This window comes from Sesamum indicum, linkage group LG5, assembly GCF_026168435.1.
Source record: "Sesamum indicum cultivar Baizhima isolate 11 linkage group LG5, ASM2616843v1, whole genome shotgun sequence".
In the NCBI taxonomy this organism is placed as follows: domain Eukaryota; kingdom Viridiplantae; phylum Streptophyta; class Magnoliopsida; order Lamiales; family Pedaliaceae; genus Sesamum; species Sesamum indicum.
Window position 1 is genome coordinate 15013639 of NC_142661.1, and position 19238 is coordinate 15032876.

At 34.4% G+C, this 19238-nt stretch overlaps 3 protein-coding genes across 4 annotated transcripts; 2 read left to right on the forward strand and 1 right to left on the reverse strand.

Moving 5' to 3' along the window:
* The first annotated feature begins 1591 nt into the window (after positions 1-1591).
* LOC105162086 (rop guanine nucleotide exchange factor 9) lies at positions 1592-5075 on the forward strand. Its single transcript, XM_011080011.3, has 7 exons — positions 1592-2224; positions 2598-2714; positions 2866-3020; positions 3103-3177; positions 3262-3528; positions 3616-3936; positions 4024-5075. The coding sequence occupies exons 1-7, from the start codon at positions 1963-1965 to the stop codon at positions 4468-4470; spliced, it is 1644 nt and encodes a 547-aa protein (XP_011078313.1). The 5' UTR covers positions 1592-1962; the 3' UTR covers positions 4471-5075.
* Positions 5076-7406: 2331 nt separating this feature from the next.
* Positions 7407-14024, forward strand: ASP2 (aspartate aminotransferase 2). The gene is made up of 12 exons (XM_011080010.3): positions 7407-7628; positions 7955-8026; positions 8177-8238; positions 8316-8399; positions 9015-9114; positions 9204-9324; positions 9595-9758; positions 9924-10061; positions 10590-10711; positions 10849-10943; positions 12539-12659; positions 13761-14024. The coding sequence occupies exons 1-12, from the start codon at positions 7572-7574 to the stop codon at positions 13843-13845; spliced, it is 1221 nt and encodes a 406-aa protein (XP_011078312.1). The 5' UTR covers positions 7407-7571; the 3' UTR covers positions 13846-14024.
* Positions 14025-14394: 370 nt separating this feature from the next.
* On the reverse strand, positions 14395-17339 carry LOC105162084 (putative protein ABIL1). Of its 2 annotated transcripts, none has more exons than XM_088880575.1 (8): positions 16898-17339; positions 16728-16810; positions 15809-15956; positions 15601-15700; positions 15460-15496; positions 14974-15128; positions 14824-14888; positions 14395-14774 (listed from the first exon to the last, which is right to left on the reverse strand). In XM_088880575.1, exons 1-8 carry the CDS (start codon positions 16979-16981, stop codon positions 14658-14660), a joined length of 789 nt encoding a protein of 262 aa, XP_088736701.1. In that variant the 5' UTR covers positions 16982-17339; the 3' UTR covers positions 14395-14657. The 2 variants fall into 2 exon arrangements, with proteins under 2 accessions (XP_088736701.1, XP_011078311.1); XM_011080009.3 differs by having other exon boundaries at positions 14395-14756; positions 16898-17189.
* Positions 17340-19238: the final 1899 nt, after the last annotated feature.

A 19238-nucleotide genomic window follows, 5' to 3' on the forward strand; every position in this document is an offset into this window, starting at 1 on the left:
TAGGGTTTTGCATCTTCCCCTTGTTTAAAGTCGGCAGGCGCTACGCCACTAGAACCCCTAAAATTATGAGATAATTATTTAAATTTGGTTAAAGTATTATAAAACATCGTATTTCTTCTCTCATAAAATTCGACATAATTATATATATATTTTTTATATATTTAAAAAATTATATGTAATACTCTCAAACTTAATAAATATTTTTTTTAATAGTCATAATTCACTGAGTTTATTGATATTAAACAAAAAAATTTGGTGAAAATACTAATTAACTTATTATTGATTTATCGCATGTCAAATAAAATTTTATACTGTCAAATCACCTTTATACATCATCATATGTTAATGCATATGAGAACGTATATATTCACCATTATAAGGTAGTTTAGATAAAAAAGAATTATTTGACCTGTAATAAGTAGGTAAGAAGTCAATAGAAAATAATATCAATTTTTATTCAATTTTTTTGTTAATATTAATAAATTTAGTGAGTTTTCACTAATAGAGATACCTATCTTTTAGATGGAAGCAACTATTAAAGGTACCGATATAATTTTTTAAATCATAATAAATTTATGTGTAATTACATCAAACCTTAAGGGAGAAGAGTATAATTATCCCTTTACATAAAAATGTTAAAAGATTAGGCAAAAATGAAAACTTTGTATTGCTACCAAATTAATTTCTTTGAAAAATGTGGTCCTTGTATCTATATATATCTATATTAAAGACATTTTTACTCACAACTAGCGATTTAGGACACGACCATAAAGCATGTAACGTAGAAGGTGGATTCCAATAAAGAATTCAGTATTGTAATAACAATGTCTCTTATACGCTTCGAGACCTATTTAAACTCTTAAATATGTGGCTTTAGTGACTGAATGAATGGGATAGAATTTCTTGTATTGATCAGTAAGGTAAACAAGAAATTGAGTTATAAATATAGATGCCTAGTGTGATTGAAGCGGTAATTTTGCATAATGCGATGATATTTTAGGGGTGTCATTGTAACTACCTCTAATATTGAAAATGATTCTATATTGTATGCGTCGTATATGAAAATTAAAATAAAATGTACAACAAAAGATAATGATTGACTGAATAATTCTTGCCCAAATTAGGTTTGGCCGAATCAACCCAATTACAGAGCAAATGCATCACACTTGTTATGTGATTAGTCACTTTTCCTGAACTGTACACCAATCACACAATAAGTGTATTGCACTTGTCATATGATTGGTTCAAATTCAGCCATATCAGGTCTGAGCTAAAATTTTCCGACTGATTGCATTAAATATCGTTATATTTGAAAAATCTTCGATCGTTACATCTTACTTAATAAAAAAAAATAACTTAAAAAATTCAGGACAATCAATCAAAAAATTTTAACTTAATAAAACACTCAACTTGATATCAAAGTCAAGGTAAGTTTTCTTTGTTTCGCTAAAGTTAAAATTGCCAATCTAGTGGTCTCATAATTCAACTATTTTTCACTTTAATTTATGACCATTGTTGATTTAGAGAGTTCATAATTAGAAGGAAGAGACTCTGTACTCAAATAGAGAGAGATAGAGAGGGAGAGAGAGGCAACCAACCAATAGAAAGAGTTGGTTGGTTGACCTTGTATGCTTTCCCGGGTTTTTTGCCAGTATTGGAAGGTGCAGCCATTCATTCCACTCCCTTTCTCCTTGTTTATTCCTTTCTCTTCTCTTTCCTTGTGCCAACCTGCAGCTTCATCAAACATGCACCCCACTTCCCATTTCAGCTCAACACACGCAAAACTCAAGAAATCAACTGCATCTTTTCAACTTGGAGGGATTGGAAGAAGAGCCCCTTTTCCGTTAGTACTGGTCCCTGGGAGGGGTTTTCCCTTGTGTGCTTTCGCTGTTAATGTTGGACGAAGCCCACCATGATCAATCAAATGTGGTTTTTGTCTCCCCTCTTAGTTAGATTTCTAAGATGATGGTTGAACCAGAACGCTGCGTAGAGAAATCCACGTTTTCAAAGTTACACGAAATGCAGGAAATTGATCAGGCAAGTGGGATGGAGGGAACGGATGAGAATATTCAAGTCCCGCTAAAATCTGTAGACGATGCTGAATTGCAGGCAGCTCCAGAGGTAGTTGCTGTTGCCAATGGATCGATGGATAAAGACCCTGTTCCTCCACCCTCTAATGATGGAGCTAAATCAGGGAGTGCACCAAAGAAAAAGGAGGTTTCAGGTATACATTCTTCATGTTTATGGTAATTGCACTGCTATGTTTATTGGTTTCATTTTATCCTCTTGAAAACACTTATAGACGGAAAATTTTCACCATAAAAATGGAAAGAAATGGCAACGCCACCCTGAACTTTGCGAAGAAGTTCACTGCTTCCGAGGAATCGCGTTGTCTTTTTTCTTCCCTGAGAGGGTTTGTTGGATTTATCTTTAAATTTGAGGGTACATGCCGGTTGATGTATCCAAGGTTTTCTGGTTTTCTCGTACTCCTGCAAGAATTAGGAACGTTGTAGTATCATGATTCGTACCCTCATCATAATTCTAATGTAAGTGCTTTTCTTTTTTGAGTTTCATGTCAATTCTTGTGTCTGGTTTAGAAATGGATATGATGAAGGAAAGATTTGCAAAGCTGCTTTTGGGAGAGGACATGTCAGGTGGTGGAAAGGGCGTTTCTTCTGCTTTAGCCCTGTCAAACGCCATTACGAATCTTGCAGGTGAGCCTGGAAATGAACAAGAAAAACGAATTACTGGGATTCGATTCTTGTCTGCTTATTTTCAGATTGTTGCTAGATTCACAGATGAAATCCAGACAGTGTAATTTGTTTAACTATAGCTAATGTATCCGTTTCTATCAAAACCGTGCAGCTTCGGTTTTTGGAGAGCAGTCGAAGTTGGAGCCCATGTCGCCAGAGAGGAAGGCAAGGTGGAAGAAGGAAATCGGCTGGCTTTTATCAGTCACGGATTATATAGTCGAATTTGTTGCTTCTGAACAGAAATCAAAAGATGGAACAAGCATGGAGGTAACATCCCATTCGTCACTCTTACGCTTTCAGCATTTGTGAGTGATGACAGTTCCAAATATATCTTTTTGTGGCTTGGTAGATAATGACGACACAGCAAAGGAAAGACCTTCTCATGAACATTCCAGCCTTACGCAAGCTTGATGCAATGCTCCTCGTAAGAATCTGCTCAAACGCAATTATTCTCCCAGTGAAATTTCAACTAAACAGTGTGTAATTATGATGTAACGATGATGAACAGGCCACCCTAGATAATTTCACGAATCAGCACGACTTCTGGTACGTGTCGAAAGATGCTGATGAATCTGAAAAAGGAGTCCAAAGAGGTGACAAATGGTGGTTGCCCACAGTGAAGGTTCCACCAAATGGACTGTCTGAAGAGTCGCGTCAGTTTCTGCAAAAACAAAAGGAATCAGTGAATCAAGTGCTCAAAGCATCCATGGCTATAAATGCTCAAATACTCTCTGATATAGACATTCCAGAAAGCTACATTGAATCCCTTCCCAGGGTGTGTGAAAAGTAGACAGACTGTGGGAAAAATCTGTTATTAGAATATTCATACTTCAAACATTTGACATAATCTTTGTTCTTGTAGAATGGCAAAGCGAGCCTGGGAGAATTAATCTATAGAAGCATTACTGTTGAGTTCTTCGATCCTCAGCAATTCCTATCAACTATGGACCTTTCGTCCGAGCACAAAGTTCTTGACCTCAAGAACAGAATTGAGGCTTCTATCGTGATATGGAAACGGAAGATGCACCAAAAGGATGCGAAATCTGGATGGGGTTTAGCTGTGAGCGCTGAGAAGAGAGAGCTTTTTGAAGAAAGAGCAGAGACAATCTTGCTCCTGTTAAAACATCAGTTCCCTGGACTTCCTCAATCCTCACTTGACATAAGCAAAATCCAATTTAACAGAGTAGGAAAAGAGACCAATATTGAGTTTTCCCTTCCAATCCTTCTTAATCTTACAATCGCTCACTGTGTTTTCAATCTGATTCTATAGGATGTAGGTATGTCTGTCCTAGAGAGCTACTCAAGGGTACTGGAAACATTGGCCAACACGGTGATGTCCCGCATAGAAGACGTTCTATATGCTGATTCAGTGGCTCAAAATCCATCACTTGCTGTGGTTAAAGTGGAGCAGCCTACTGACCCCCTGCCTTCACCAACGATAAGCAACCCCCCAAACCCTGAAGAAGAGGCAGAGAAGTTAAGTCCTGCCCCTGAAACACCTACGTCAATGACACTTTCGGATTTCATGGGCTGGAAAGATGAGCCTTCTGAGCCGGAAGTTGTCAAGAGTGCTTCAACGGCTAACGTGGAGGCTCCTCCTCCCAAGGATGAAGAGGACAATGGAGCGTTTAAATATGCTAGTAGTACCCTTAAGAAGTATCTATATATAGATAAGATTGATATGACCGGTCTGAAGAGTCCGATTGCACGACACTAAAGGAGCGAGAGCAACAAATATAGAGATAGATGAAGAGTGAAGACACAAGCTAGAGAGTAGTAGAGAGGAACTCCTGCAACTATATAGACCCTCAGAACCTAATCGGAAATTAGCTCACACATCAACTGCTCTTCCTTCCAGTTGTGTAGGGGGAAGTATGAGTTTACTTGGCCCTTGGTGTTGATCTGGTGAGATGGTTTAACCCTGCATTTCTGTAACTCCACCTGGTAAAGGTTCTTGTCTATGGCGTATCATTACTCTTTCTTTGATCAGATAACTAAATAGAGAAAGATGCTATAATTGTTAACAAGACATACTGAGATGGAGCTCTGAGCTTAGCTGATAAGTATAGATTAATTATGTAAAAAGATGTTTGTAAAAGATATATAGATAGGATTATAGTCTAGAGTCAAAGTTCTAAGGATCATTTAAGGCTATTTAGCATAATTATCATTTCTTGTCTTGTTCTTGTTTGTTTGGAGATTATAGATACCTCCACCCCCCATTCCTTGAGCATAGTTACATTGTATATATATAGCCAATGCATCTTAAGGTGGTTTTGTTCGAGAGGTGTGAATAGTTTGTCATGTTGTATTTTTTTTTTTTTTGTTGTTATGATGTTAATTATATCCTTTTTCATATAATAATAGTTATATTTTGTTTACAAATAAGTAATTTTATAATTAGTTTTTATATAATAGTTGTGAAATTCTTACATAGTTGAATTAAAATAGAATTCTAACGAAAATAAATTATAATAAAACGATGGGTAAGTTACAATGGGCTCTTCTGATATTTGCCAAAATTACAAACACTCTAAACTTACAAATACCATTCTAAGATTACAAATACTTTAACAAATGCCCCTTGTGACAACTCATTATAGGAGGATATTTGTTAGGATATCCGTAATTTTAGGGGGTGTTTGTAATTATTCAGAAAATAAGGTGGTATTTGTTATTAAGGAAATCTTAGGGGAGTCCATTTTAATTTACCCTGAAGAGTTTTATCCATAACTAATAACTAATTATCTATATTCTAAATATATACCTATCTATGTATCTATCTATATCACTACATAAAAAATGGCTATGGGCTATAATTTTAATAACTATGAATTAAATATCGTGGTAAAATAACTTTTATTGATCATGAATAAATAAAATTAATATGTATAGCTCAAACAAAACTTGGCCCGAAAAATATAAAAAAGGTCAATGATGCCCAATACACCAATCCCAATTGAGTCAATTAAGGGTAAACATCAATTTTCATTAAACTTTTTCATTAACATAAGAAAATTTAATAAATTTAGACTAATAAGGGTACTTATTGGTTGGACAGAAGTAAACCTCATGAATGCTAGATGTAATTTCTCAAACCATATGGAGTTTACGTGTAATTACACCTAATCTCAGGGGAGGGTAATGTAGTTATCCCTAATTTTAATATAATACTAATCACACTTGAGAGTTAATTAATTACATACTTAAATGAGGTCATTTTGTTAGACGAATTAAACAAAAAGTAAGTAACAATGCTATCAAAATATTTATATAAATACACATTCATTAATCTCCTTTACCCGCAATTTGCAAATATAATGCTGATAATGTCGCAAGTATTTTTGCCGGAATCTTTATTTAAATTATATTATATTATATTTTATATATTATTAATTTAATATAGTTTAAATTATATAATAAAATATTATAAATGATAAGTAGTTTGAGATGTTTTTAATTTTTATTTATTTTCTGTGATGATTAAAACTTCAAAAAATTGACTGCAAGTTGATATATTTTACATTTCTTATGGTTGGACAAAAATATCCCTCGTACTTTGAGTAATTATATTATTTTCAATACGTTTTAGTAGTTTGCACATTAAATCATCACCAAATTATTTTTTAATTAATTTTTTAATAAGTGAAGAATTTAAATTAAAAATGGAGCATATATTAATATATATATATATATATATAGTAATACACAATAAATATAATATAACCAATAGCTCATATATGTTTTTTGAAAGAAATTGATAAATATATATACTTAACCAAAAAATAAATATTTTTAGGAAAAAAAAAATGAATAGATATATTTTATCGTAATTTTTAAAGAAAATATGTTAAAAAAGCCGAATATGTAATTATTCAATTTTATTTAAAAGAATAAATAGTTAATAACTTAATTTTATTACCAAATTAATAAAATAATTCTATGAAAACTTTTTGTGTATTTATTGTATCTATTCATTACATCTAACACCCCTGAAGTAAGCTCCTCGTTAGTCAAAATTTACTGAATTTGATGATATTAACAAAAAAAAGCAAATGAAAGTTGATATTTACTCTTAATTGATTTCTTAATGATTTATTGCAGGTCAAATAATTTTATTCAGACTAACTTATCCTTATAACTGTGAAGATTTACCTCCTCGCATGAATTAATGCGTGAAGACGTATGAGAATAATTTGATCATAAAAAATTATTTGACTTATTACAATTCAGTGATAAAGTCAATTTGGGATAAACATAGATTCTTTTTTTTTGATATTTTAGGTTAATATCAATAAATTCGATAAATTTGATTAATTTAAAAATTTATTTATTAAACGGAAGCAAACTTCAAGAATGCTGGATACAATTTTTCAAATTATAAAAAATTTGTATAATTATATCAATCTCACAATAGAAGAATGTAATTATTATTATTTTTTTTTTTAATACAATGATAATTTACTTATTTATGATTTCACAAATGATAAATTGCATTCAACATTTTCAACCCGTAGACTAAAACATGATCCGTAACTTTTGAAACAATTGGAGTGTGGTAAAATAGTGGAGAGCCCACAGATCGCCGCGTCAGCTCCTTGTAATTGCGGACAAACGGTCAGTCAAATTATGCTCCGGTTTCGGTTCCAACCGCCCACTGTTTCCTTTCCCCTCGGTCACGCTTTTAAGTTTTTAACATTCTTGTTCTTCCCTCACTTCCCCACGCATTACCTTGATACAGAAGTTCAACAGTAACCAGAAGCCAGCCTCACTGTGACACAAAAACCCTCTTTTCTCAAGTTTCTGAGAATCCGAAGAATGTCTGATTCTGTTTTCGCCAGCGTTGTCCAAGCCCCTGAAGATCCCATCTTAGGGGTAACGTAACATTAACATCTTTTTGCTGGTTTTGTTCTTATGGTTTTTGTGGATTGTAGTTTTTGGAAACATTTGAAGGAACATCCGGGATCCCTTGTTTTTGTGTTTCCCCCTTCTCTCGTTCCTTTTTTTTATTCTTTGCTGATTTTTAACTGTGGTTTCGGTATTGGAGTCAGAAATGATTCCAGATCAATTTGAATGAAGTTTTGTTCTTTTGTAATTTCTGCTTTCTATGTCATGCAAATAATCTATGACGCTGATTTTGTTTTAATTTTAGCTTTTTATTTGAGCTGATATGTTTGGATCTTGGATCATAAATGAAACAGGTTACTGTTGCATACAACAAAGATCAGAGCCCAGTTAAGTTGAATTTGGGTGTTGGTGCTTATCGAACCGAGGTCTGTTCGTTATTCCTCTGAAGGATAGAATGTATTTTATCAAAGAAATGGAATGTGGCGGAAAAACTTTATGTACAATTTATCATGCTTGATGATCCGATGTTTTAATCTAAAAACAAAACTGGTTTCTCTGTATTTGGTAAATGCCAGGAAGGAAAACCTCTTGTTCTCAATGTAGTAAGAAAGGCAGAGCAAATGCTTGTGAATGATCAGTAAGTTTGTCAATGCGCATAAATTTTGAATTGGGTGGTGACATATAAATTGTAATTTTCAATTTCTTGTTGTACAGGTCCCGTGTGAAAGAATATCTTCCAATTACTGGATTGGCGGATTTTAACAAATTGAGTGCCAAGCTTATTTTTGGAGCTAACAGGTAACAGAACCTGTAACTGAGTTGGACTTGCACCTGGTTGGAACTGAAAGTGGATCTTAGATTTTGGTTTACTGAATGAAGCAATTGCTTTATGGTCTATCGGACTTTTTAATTGTTCGACAAGTTCCTTGTTAAGCGGAATTAGGGTCATCTTTCGACGAAATCATTTGGCCGGAAGAAATGTTAAGGATTATCATGGAATTCTTTCTTTTGAGGTGATCTTGAAGTACAGGCTGAATCATCTCATACTAACATAGAGATGCTCAATGAATTGTATCAAAGTTGTTGAAGTTTTATACTGTTGTCTTTGAATAAAATATTTTCAACTCGTGGAAGGTGAGAAGCAAACAAGAGTGGAGCTATAACAGCTGCGTTATTCTGGAGCTGTGGAAAACTATGTATTGTGGTTATTTGAAGTAGATTCATATTTTTGCATATTTAAAACTTTTTCTTGATTAATAACTTATATTTGTTCTGTTGCTTTTTTTGAACTTTATAATGAGCAAAAATCTTAGTGTACTAATATTATTTTGTTTATTCCCAGTTGTCATCTTTATGAAGTTATATTTATATCAACTCTAGATTAATTGATTGTCTTTTGAACTGTGAATACAGCCCCGCCATTCAGGAGAATAGGGTGACTACTGTCCAGTGCTTGTCTGGTACAGGCTCTTTGAGGGTTGGAGCTGAGTTTCTGGCCAGACATTATCATGAAGTAAGTCACTGGCCTTCACTTTATTCTGTCAGTAAAAATTCCAAGATCTTGAAGGCATGTTGATAAAATGCGTATAATTCTATTGCCAGAAAACCATATATATCCCCCAGCCTACATGGGGAAATCATCCAAAGGTTTTCACTTTAGCAGGATTGTCAGTAAAGTCTTATCGATATTATGACCCAAGTACACGAGGCCTGGACTTTTCAGGTATTAGACTCTCATTTTCATTGTGGCATTTTTTCCCCTCCTTTTTATGTTAGACTGCTACTTTTTCTCTCTCCTTTTCTTTCTTACTCTCTAATGGGTCCATCTGGATTTTCGAATTAGTCTCAAAATAAGTCATCTAAGCTGCAGTAACTTATTCAAAGATTTTGAATGAAGTGCTGAATAAAATTTTGTTTCTGAAGTTAGCTCACTTCTGCTGAAATGATTGTTACAATTGTTATAATCTATACCCTACCGTACCTCTGTATATAGGGCTCTTGGAAGATCTTGGGAGTGCACCATCTGGGGCAATAGTTCTTCTTCATGCATGTGCACATAACCCAACAGGGGTAGACCCAACTTCTGATCAGTGGGAGCAAATCAGGCAATTGATGCGATCAAAAGGATTGCTGCCATTTTTTGACAGTGCATATCAGGTAGGTGGTAATGATGTAACTAGATGTTAGAACTGTTTCTGTAACAATAGAGTTACAAATTACTGCAATTCTGATAGATCTTCTTTACTTGGCAAATCTGATTTTGAATTCAACAACCTGCCCAATTGCGTCATGTAATTGATGTAATGAGTTTCTAATTTGTAGGGCTTTGCTAGCGGGAATCTTGATGCGGATGCAGAGTCTATTAGATTGTTTGTTGCTGATGGAGGAGAATGCCTTGCAGCGCAAAGTTATGCTAAGAACATGGGCCTATATGGTGAAAGAGTTGGTGCTCTTAGCATTGTGAGTCTCACACCTGCAATTCCAGGCGTTTTATTGATCATTCCTTTGGTTTTAAATGCAATTGTATTTATAAGAATAGTATTTTGGTGAAAACTTGAAAATTTTTATGCTTTAAAGTTTACAGACAGCATTTCTTTCCAAAGAGGTGCTCACACACACCAATGAGGAAGTTGAATATGTGGTTCTTCTTGGGTGGTTGGTGACGGTGAGGGTTTAGGCAATAGTCAAGGAAAGGGAAATAATCAAGAAAAAGGGATCTATGCATTGCTGGTTGTGATAGACAACCTATCAAATTCAAAAAGTATGCAAGTGTCATGAATCAAATCAAGTTTGTAGTTATTAAAAGATCATTAATTATTGTTTAATAGCTCTGCTGAAAAGATCCATGTAGAGATATAGCATTAATGAACTAGTGTAGAGCATTAAGAGAGATAAAGTCAATCGAAATGCTAAGAATTTACTTATCCTGATATTTATATTGCCTCCTAAATCACCAATGTCATACCAGAGGCTAACTTTGATTCACAGGTATGCAAAACTGCAGACGTTGCGACCAGGGTTGAAAGCCAATTGAAATTGGTCATCAGGCCAATGTTCTCTAATCCACCTATTCACGGTGCATCTATTGTGGCTACCATATTGAAGGACGGGTACAGATTATCTGAATCATATTAGTACAAGGAAATTGCATTCTTTTCTTTACTTGCTGACCAAGTGATGACTATTCACTTTTGCTTCCTAATGACATTGTATTGCTGGCCTCTTAAACGTCATGGTCGACATACAGGGACATGTATACAGAATGGTCCGTTGAGCTGAAAGCCATGGCTGATAGGATTATCAGCATGCGCCAGCAACTTTACGATGCTTTATGTGCTAGAGGTAAGATGATTTGGGTTGCTTATATATATGTCACAATCCAATGAATTTATAATTGTTTTTTTACTTTGTTATTGGGTCGAACTAAAAATAAACATATATCTATCGACCTGTCTTTTTCATTTTTTTTTTCATGGGGGCATGAATTTGATCCATGCCTTAGAACAAGAAGGCTAATGAAAATATTGACTAAGGGTCAATGTCTTAGAGATCCATGAAAACAAATCTGTAATTAAGGTTTTTACTGGTGACTCTTCAAAAATGTGCCGAAGTGAGCAATGAACCATGAAAAGAAGGAAGGACTTGTATATGAAGAGTATGTGGAACTTAAGATAATCCAGCATCGCACTTGTAAAGAGTCTCTCTCTGATATATGTAAGCATGAATTGCATATATTGCATAACAAGACCCCAATAGAAATGTTACCCATTAAATTATAAACTAGATTACATGCCAAAAGATATGATATCACTATAGATAACATGAAATCCGGATCATATTACATGCATATCTTGATTTACGTTCCCTATGCAGAGCTTAATTTACATTTCCTGAATGTATACATGTTTTAGTTGAATCCCTGGCTTTTGTTATACAAAAAAATCACAAACTTTGACGTCTAGACTTGTCTTCCTACCAAATACTACTCATTTCCATGTAAGGTAACATTATAAAAAATAATTTTAGCCTCAAATGCTTTAGCATTACTTATGTCGTCTTTCCACCAAGAGAGCTAAATTATCCCCCAAAGTACATTAGCCCAACGAGTCACTTGGATTATTAGTAACAAACATCGAATGACGATGACTATTATGACCCAAGCTTGAGAAAGGTTGTGCATCTTTAATTTCTCAACTTTGAGGCATGAAACTGGATCTAAGACTTAAGAAGTTGGCAAACAAAAGAATTGAGACAATGAGAGCATTTTGAAAGTAATATTGATTTGTTATGACTATAAGATTGCTGTTGACTTGCTCTAGATAGTTAGTCATTCATGTTTGTAAGTTTGTTGCACAAATTACTTGTAGTTACACAAGGTTCATTAATACAAACATTACAATTTTGATAAACTTAATAATTTTACTATAGTTGGGCATTCTCCATAATTCTTTCTTACTGCACTCGTCAGCTTACTCCTGAAGCTTCATTCTTTCCCAGTGTCGCCCATGCATCTATCTTCTCTTTTGCCTTGACGGAATCAACTCTAAGTGCTTCCAATCTTGACTTATTGCGCTCAGAATATTAATGGATTCCAATGATCCAGTTTTCTTTGTTACTTGTGCTTCCAATTCACAACTCTTAAAACAGTCAGAAAGAGAGGTGACAGTAAAAAGAGAAAAAAAAAAGAGAGAGAGAAGAGAAGGAAAGTGAATAGTGTATTTTGACTTATCCTAATATGGGAACCTTATTGTTGTATGTATATGGCTGTTATAGAATAGTTGGACATGTTCTATTGTTGATAATTTATGCTTGTAGCACAGGTCAAAATCTGATTACCACTGCACTTTGTTTACCTTTTCTCATTATAATCTCATTGGTGGTTTGTCGGTTGTTATATATATTGTGTTCGTCTTTCAAATTTGCTAATGTATTGACAGGGACACCGGGCGACTGGAGTCATATTATAAAGCAAATAGGGATGTTCACATTTACAGGGTTGAATACCAATCAAGTTGCATTCATGACGAAGGAGTACCATATATACATGACATCTGATGGGTAAGAAATTTAATTGTTGATTTGCACCTGATAACTAGTAGTACTTAAATGTTGAACTTGGCATAGATAATTTGCATCTGAGAATTCGGTGTGCTACAAGGCTAAATGGTGTGAGAGTAGTTTGCTTTTGTCTAGAGCAACTTATTTGGTGTTAATGAATCCTTAACAGATTACAGAAGTTACGAGATGCTTCTATCTGTTAAAGTAGGCTATCATAGTCTTTCCATACTGATAAACCTATTCTGCAGAAGTTTCAGTTTCCTTCCTCACGTCCTCTCTCTCTCTATATATATGTATGTACATATAAATATATTAGCACATATATGTATATGTGTGTGACTTATTGCTCTGATTACCATCTATGGAGTCAGAGTAGCAACTCATCTTCATTGTATGCTTCACCATCTGATAACATGCATAAACAACCTCCATTCATTGAACATTTGATCATCTTCAATTATGTTTTTATATCTCATTGTTCTAAAGTATTAATATAACCCAAAGTTAATAACCAAGTTCAGGCATGAAAGAATGAGATTTCGTTTTCTCCACAGGAAAATCATGTCATGCATTCTATTGTTGAAAAATTGTACATGTGCCTGGGTTTCTGGGTTAATGTGGTTTGCTGAGAGGCACAAACCCGTCAACAATTTATTCTCTTGAAAGCTTTTGACTCATCTTGTGGTCATTGGCTCCCATAGTGAACTGTGTTTACACAAATGAAGAAGCACAAATCATGGAAGATGGGTTGTGTGGGTCAACCATAAATGACTCAACCTTCTATAAAACCACAGCATAAAAGAACCCACTTGGTTGCTGCGCATTTTGTGTTGGCCATACTGAAACTCCAGCTACACTGGTATAACTTTGCGGCCCGTCACTTACCTTTTAGTTATGTATAATTAAATGGTCGAATGCTCATAGTAAGCAGAGAAATGGAAGACTAGAAGGCGTGGAGCATCTAGATAACTAGACCAACTAAAGTAGTGCAGCACCATCCTTATTTGATTCTCAACATTTTCTTTGAAATTCTTCTCTACAATCTCTTACATGAAGCATGCGCCTAAATTCTTTGTTCTTCTCCCGCCCCTTTCTTTGCAGGAGGATCAGCATGGCAGGTCTTAGTTCAAAAACAGTTCCTCATCTTGCAGATGCCATACATGCTGCCGTTACCAGTGCTGCATAGATCAGCCATTTTCGTAATGAGCAATTTTGGATCACTCTTCACATGATTTAACTTCTTCAATAAAATGAAACGGGATTTTAAAGAGACCATCATACTCGGTCTGACACTTTCTCTGCTTGAATTGGAGACTCCTAACGAATTTATGCTTTTGCTAAATAAATACTGTCTGTGGTTGCGTACTGGCGGAATAGTCCTCCATAGTTACTCGGTTTTTCCCAGTTCAGGTTGGTCATGCCCTTTATGTGAATTACATCAGAAGTGATATATACACATCAATTTGGGAGATGGAGCATTTCATAAAGGACTATTGAACTAAGAGGGTGTTTGGTTAAGCTTATAAGCTCCTCAAAACATTTTATAAGATGTTTGAGAGTTTATAAATTTTAAATATTTATTCCGCTAATTTTTTTTTAAAGAGTTTATAACATCTCAAAATAAGATATATTGGACCTTATAAATTTTTAAAAAAAAGTTATTTTTTCTAATTTTTTTTATAAGATCTTATAAGTTATATAAAATTAATATGTTATAAAACAAAAATATAATATATACATAACAGGATCCGCCCATCCCAATCCGATAAAAATCACCAGAAACATGAATTCAAATAGAGGATCAAAATCATCCCGGGCGAAAGTAGGATTCATCTCCCCAAATGCCGTCTTTTTGGGGTCATTAATCCAGTCTATCAAACTCCAGAGAATCCACCAGGAGAACCATAATCTTTTCAAAGCAGAAACTAACTATGGTTACAGTTAAACTCCACCACCTCAAACTAACTAGAACCTAGATATAATGTTCCATAGTTGTAATTAAGTAAGAATTTGTTTGCGACGCCGAATAAGCGATGTGATGTCTTTGTTCTGCATCACTTTCCAACTGATCATGTTGGGTTTCTGCCTGTGCGCTCCCTGCATCCACAAGGTTCGCTGTCATTGTTATGGTATCACGCAACACTTAACAAACAAGGAATCCTACCTGAAACTGGAATCTGGATTGCTCAGCTTTTGGCAATATCGCTAGGCGATCATGCACCGGAACCACTGCCAGAACAAAAAATGTAGAAATATTAGAGAATGTTGATTTTGGAACTATTTCATTAAGCGAATTTCTGATTCTATTACGTACCTGCAGGTAAAAATTCCTTGTTTTTCACCCTATCCATTTTTGAGTTCTCAACTTGCGAAGATGGCTTGCAGTTATAGGTGTGCAAAAATAGTGGCTCCTCCGTCTCGAATTCATTTCTTTTTTCATTCTCCGCCTCAACCTCGTCTTTAGTACACCTGCATTATTATGTCGAGTTACCTCTTGTTTTTTTCAAAATAAAGCAATTTACCTCATTATTAGAGAACTAAAATTTCCTTCAATCCATTTTCTCGAATATTTACAATCCAATTGCCAAACCGAAACTTTTAAGGGAAAAAATGCATTTACACACACTTCGTTATGTGATAAATGAGCAAAAAATTCCATGTGAAAAAATTTGCAAATTATCTCTTATCTAAATCATTGATAGGGGGTAATTTGCTAATTCTTTTTTCATAATAATTTTTTTTACTCATTTTGCATATCACAGAAAGTAAATTGCATTTATCGCGGACTAAAGCTGATCACCTTGATTCCACATTCTTCGTCTCAGAATCTTTTGAAGCTGGTCACAAACAAAAGAAACATAAAAAAAAAAACACATGTAAATGTATGCAGAATATCATAAATAATCTATTGAGTGAAACACGATTTCAAGTTATTCCGCACGCGGCAATATATAGCGACAGTGGTGTCTGGAGAAATCGGCAGTCAGGTAAAATCTTTCCAGGGCAAGTTTGTGTGACTGTTGCTGCCATGTACCAATTCTCTGTCGACAATACGATGAGAAAAACTCATTAGTGAGCGGTCGTTCTTTCAGAGAATTGAGAAGGATATACATTACTGAAAAGGGTTTGGAGGGTCGTCTGGTTCTGACCAATTTCAACATGTCAATTTTGTGTTCTGTTTGAGGAATTGAATCGCTATTACGAAGAGAGTATTCAAGATTAGCTGAGATGCCGCCTAAATGATCAACCACTGTGGCAACAGCCCTGGAAATGTACTCCTTTGTTGTCTCTACCACACTGCATGCTTACATACAAATTAGAATTCAAGGTAAATGTGGGTGCAACACTATAATGACAAAATTAATACTCGTTCGATGGTTTAGGACCGATGTGGACCAGTTTAGAAAAGACTGACCGAGTAAATACTCTTAATTGGGTTCATTTTTAAACTCAGAATGGATGCATGGACCAGCATAGCTGAGGCCTAGTCCGGGTCTGGACCTACCTCGATTGGGCTTGTTTTATTTATTTATGAAATTGTATTATTCTTTTGAACAGTTACTTAAATTTATAGTTGTCTTATGAAATAATAAATAAAGAAAATAAGTAATCAAAATTACATAATGAATTTCAATAATAACTTGAATGACAAGCTTGTAGTATAATTAAGTTAGATAATAATAAGCCCAAAATCCAATCGCGCCAGGGCCAAATCAGCCCGCTTTTCTTTTATTATGCTAATACAGTCTTGGGCCGACCTAATTCAGTCTGCCCACCGTACATCTTGAGTTTCAATTAAACTTAGTCATAAATTAGTTTTAAATACAACGGAATCTTTTGCAAAAATAATAATGTGTAAAAAACTCTGAATGGAAAAAAAATAAGATAAAATTTAGATTTCTCGTATTTGGATTGAAATTATGATTCGTCCTACTTCGTAGTCAATGTTAAGATATAAATAACAAAATAAGAAAATTATAGAACCAAAAATATATTTAAGCCTACGCAGAAGTAGAGTAGAGATGATGAAAGTGAACAAGATTTGAGACCCGAGATAAAAGCACTTACATTGTCTTGTCTTGTGTGTTTAAGAAACTTGTTTCACAGTAATCAGCAGCATGGTAGAGTTGAGAGCTGAAATTCCTCAGCTCCTGCAACCAAATTATTCACACCCCTCAAATCAGTATTTATTATAAAAGAAGCTGAACAAAAGACTGATGTGCAAAAACATGACTGACTTGCACACATTTCTCCAACTCTTTTGCATTATCAACCAAACAAATGCTGGAGTCCTCCTGCTGTATTCTTCTCGTCTTTTCCATAGTGTTTTTTCAACACATTCAAACTTAAACTCTCTCTCTCTCTCTCTCTCTCTCTATATATATATATATATATATATCATGTGTATGGAGAAGTCGGTGATTAATGGAGTCTCGTGATTCTTGATATTTAACTTTTTCCTGTGTCTGTTTGTGCTCAAGTGAATATTTGATGGCAGAAGTGAGAGAGGGAGAAGCAGCCAACGACACATTTAACAGAGATTCTATCTGTTTGCATGCAGTTAATTCGAGGATTTTGTCAGGTCAGGAGAAACAACATCGCAAACCTAAGTCCTTCGGTGGCCCGTGATCTTCTGTTTCTCTCCTTTTATAACTTGCATCAACGAATTTTGCTTTTTGGGAAACCTCGTGGACTGACGACAACCCAAGTAGGACGGCTTTTTGGTGTTTGAGAAAATATTTGGAGGAAAATTATGTGTACGGTTAATAGAATAAATAAAAATAAAATATGTATTTTTTGTTTTGTCTTTTTGGCCTTATATATTTATATTTTTGCCCAATTTTTGACGAAAAACAAAATTGAACCGCAAATGAGTTTCATATACTTTAAGTTTTATTTATCCTTCATCTATTTTTTCGAACCAAACATCAAACTTATTCTTATACATTTGATCAAGCTCGAAACATGTGACCACGACTGTAGATCGTTCTCAGCCACATATCCTCCCAAGATCGAGTGATTGGGTCCTGAGAATTGAAACACGAACGTGGGGCTCGTCGGGTGTGTCCCCGACTACGACTCTCCGACGCTCAAGTTAGAGTTGATTGAGGTAGAACTGTGCGAGCTAAGATTGTAGGTCGAAAATAATAGACAACAGTTACCTCAATAAATGACGTCTCAGAGTATTTATAGTTTCAGATATATACGGTGGTTTGAGCCACGTGTCACCATCTAGAAGATAGCGTCTCAGATCAAACGGCTTTTATTACTCGGGTCTTCAGTTGTTGGAGCGGGTTCTTTCCGACCCGTCTTAGTGGTATGCGGATCTTATACCGAAAATTTACAAAAATGCCCTTCATTAAGGGTATTTTTGCCAAATCAGGATTTTTCCCATCATTAACATTCATTTTTAATTCTACTCTTCTTACGCACCCACTTTTCGCCCAACCATACAAACCCTTAGAATAGGAAAAGACTCTACAGTCGAAAAGGAATGTGTTGAAGAAGAAAATATTGATATTCGTGAAAACAAATGAAGGTGCTGAAGAAAGAAATGAATCAAAGAAAAAAAGAGAGGTCAACTTACCAAATCGACGCAGATGTAGCGAATTACTGAAATGGTTCTGACCAATTAATCCTAACCATGTAATAAAGGTAGGTGCGGAATAAAGTAGTACTTTATCCTTTTCTACCTTAATTATCATAAGATTGTATCAGTATAAATATCACAGTCATCATTGAGAAAAGAAGCGGGGAAATAAAACAGACTTATACTATATTCTAATATTATCATATTAAAATTACACCCCAAACTAATAAAAATTTAGTCGATCTCATTTTTATACCATCGATTTCAAAAACTGAAAATAAAAACATAAACAAATAGGCAGAGAGTGGCATGAGCCAGGAGTGCGACACGAGTAACATGGGGACCATATTCAAAACATTAAGGCCTCTCCCAGTTAATTATTTCTTTTCTGTTGTTTACAATTCTGCCCCGAGGACGACTGATTAGTTTAGTAATAATATAATTAGTAAAATATACCCAAAAAATCAATACTGAACAATTTAAAATTATAGAAAAGTATCAATTATCTGGAATAATACAATTGAAATACATAAAAATACTTTATAGTTGAAATTAATATATACTCACAATCCGAAATAAATTTGTATATTTATAAATATTAGTATTGCATTAATTTAATTATCATCGTACATTATTAAACAATATGTATTAATTGGGCCATAAAATTCAAATTAAACTGTTAGATATGGTCAAACTTATAGAAAATACATTTGGTAAAGTTGTAGATTTATTGGATATACGGATGTTGAGATATCGTACTCAAAACATAAGAGTAATCTTTCAAGATGTTATATCGTTGAATTAGGTCATGTGATTTTAAATCTTATCGTGTGATTTGATGTAATGGACATAATCTTATATATATTTGAATTTGGGATGAATCGGGTGCCCGAATTTGAAGATATCGTAATTGTTTATTAAACTTTTTGATCTCATTATACATATAATAAAATAATTAAATTATTCAACCATCATTAGTATTTTTATTA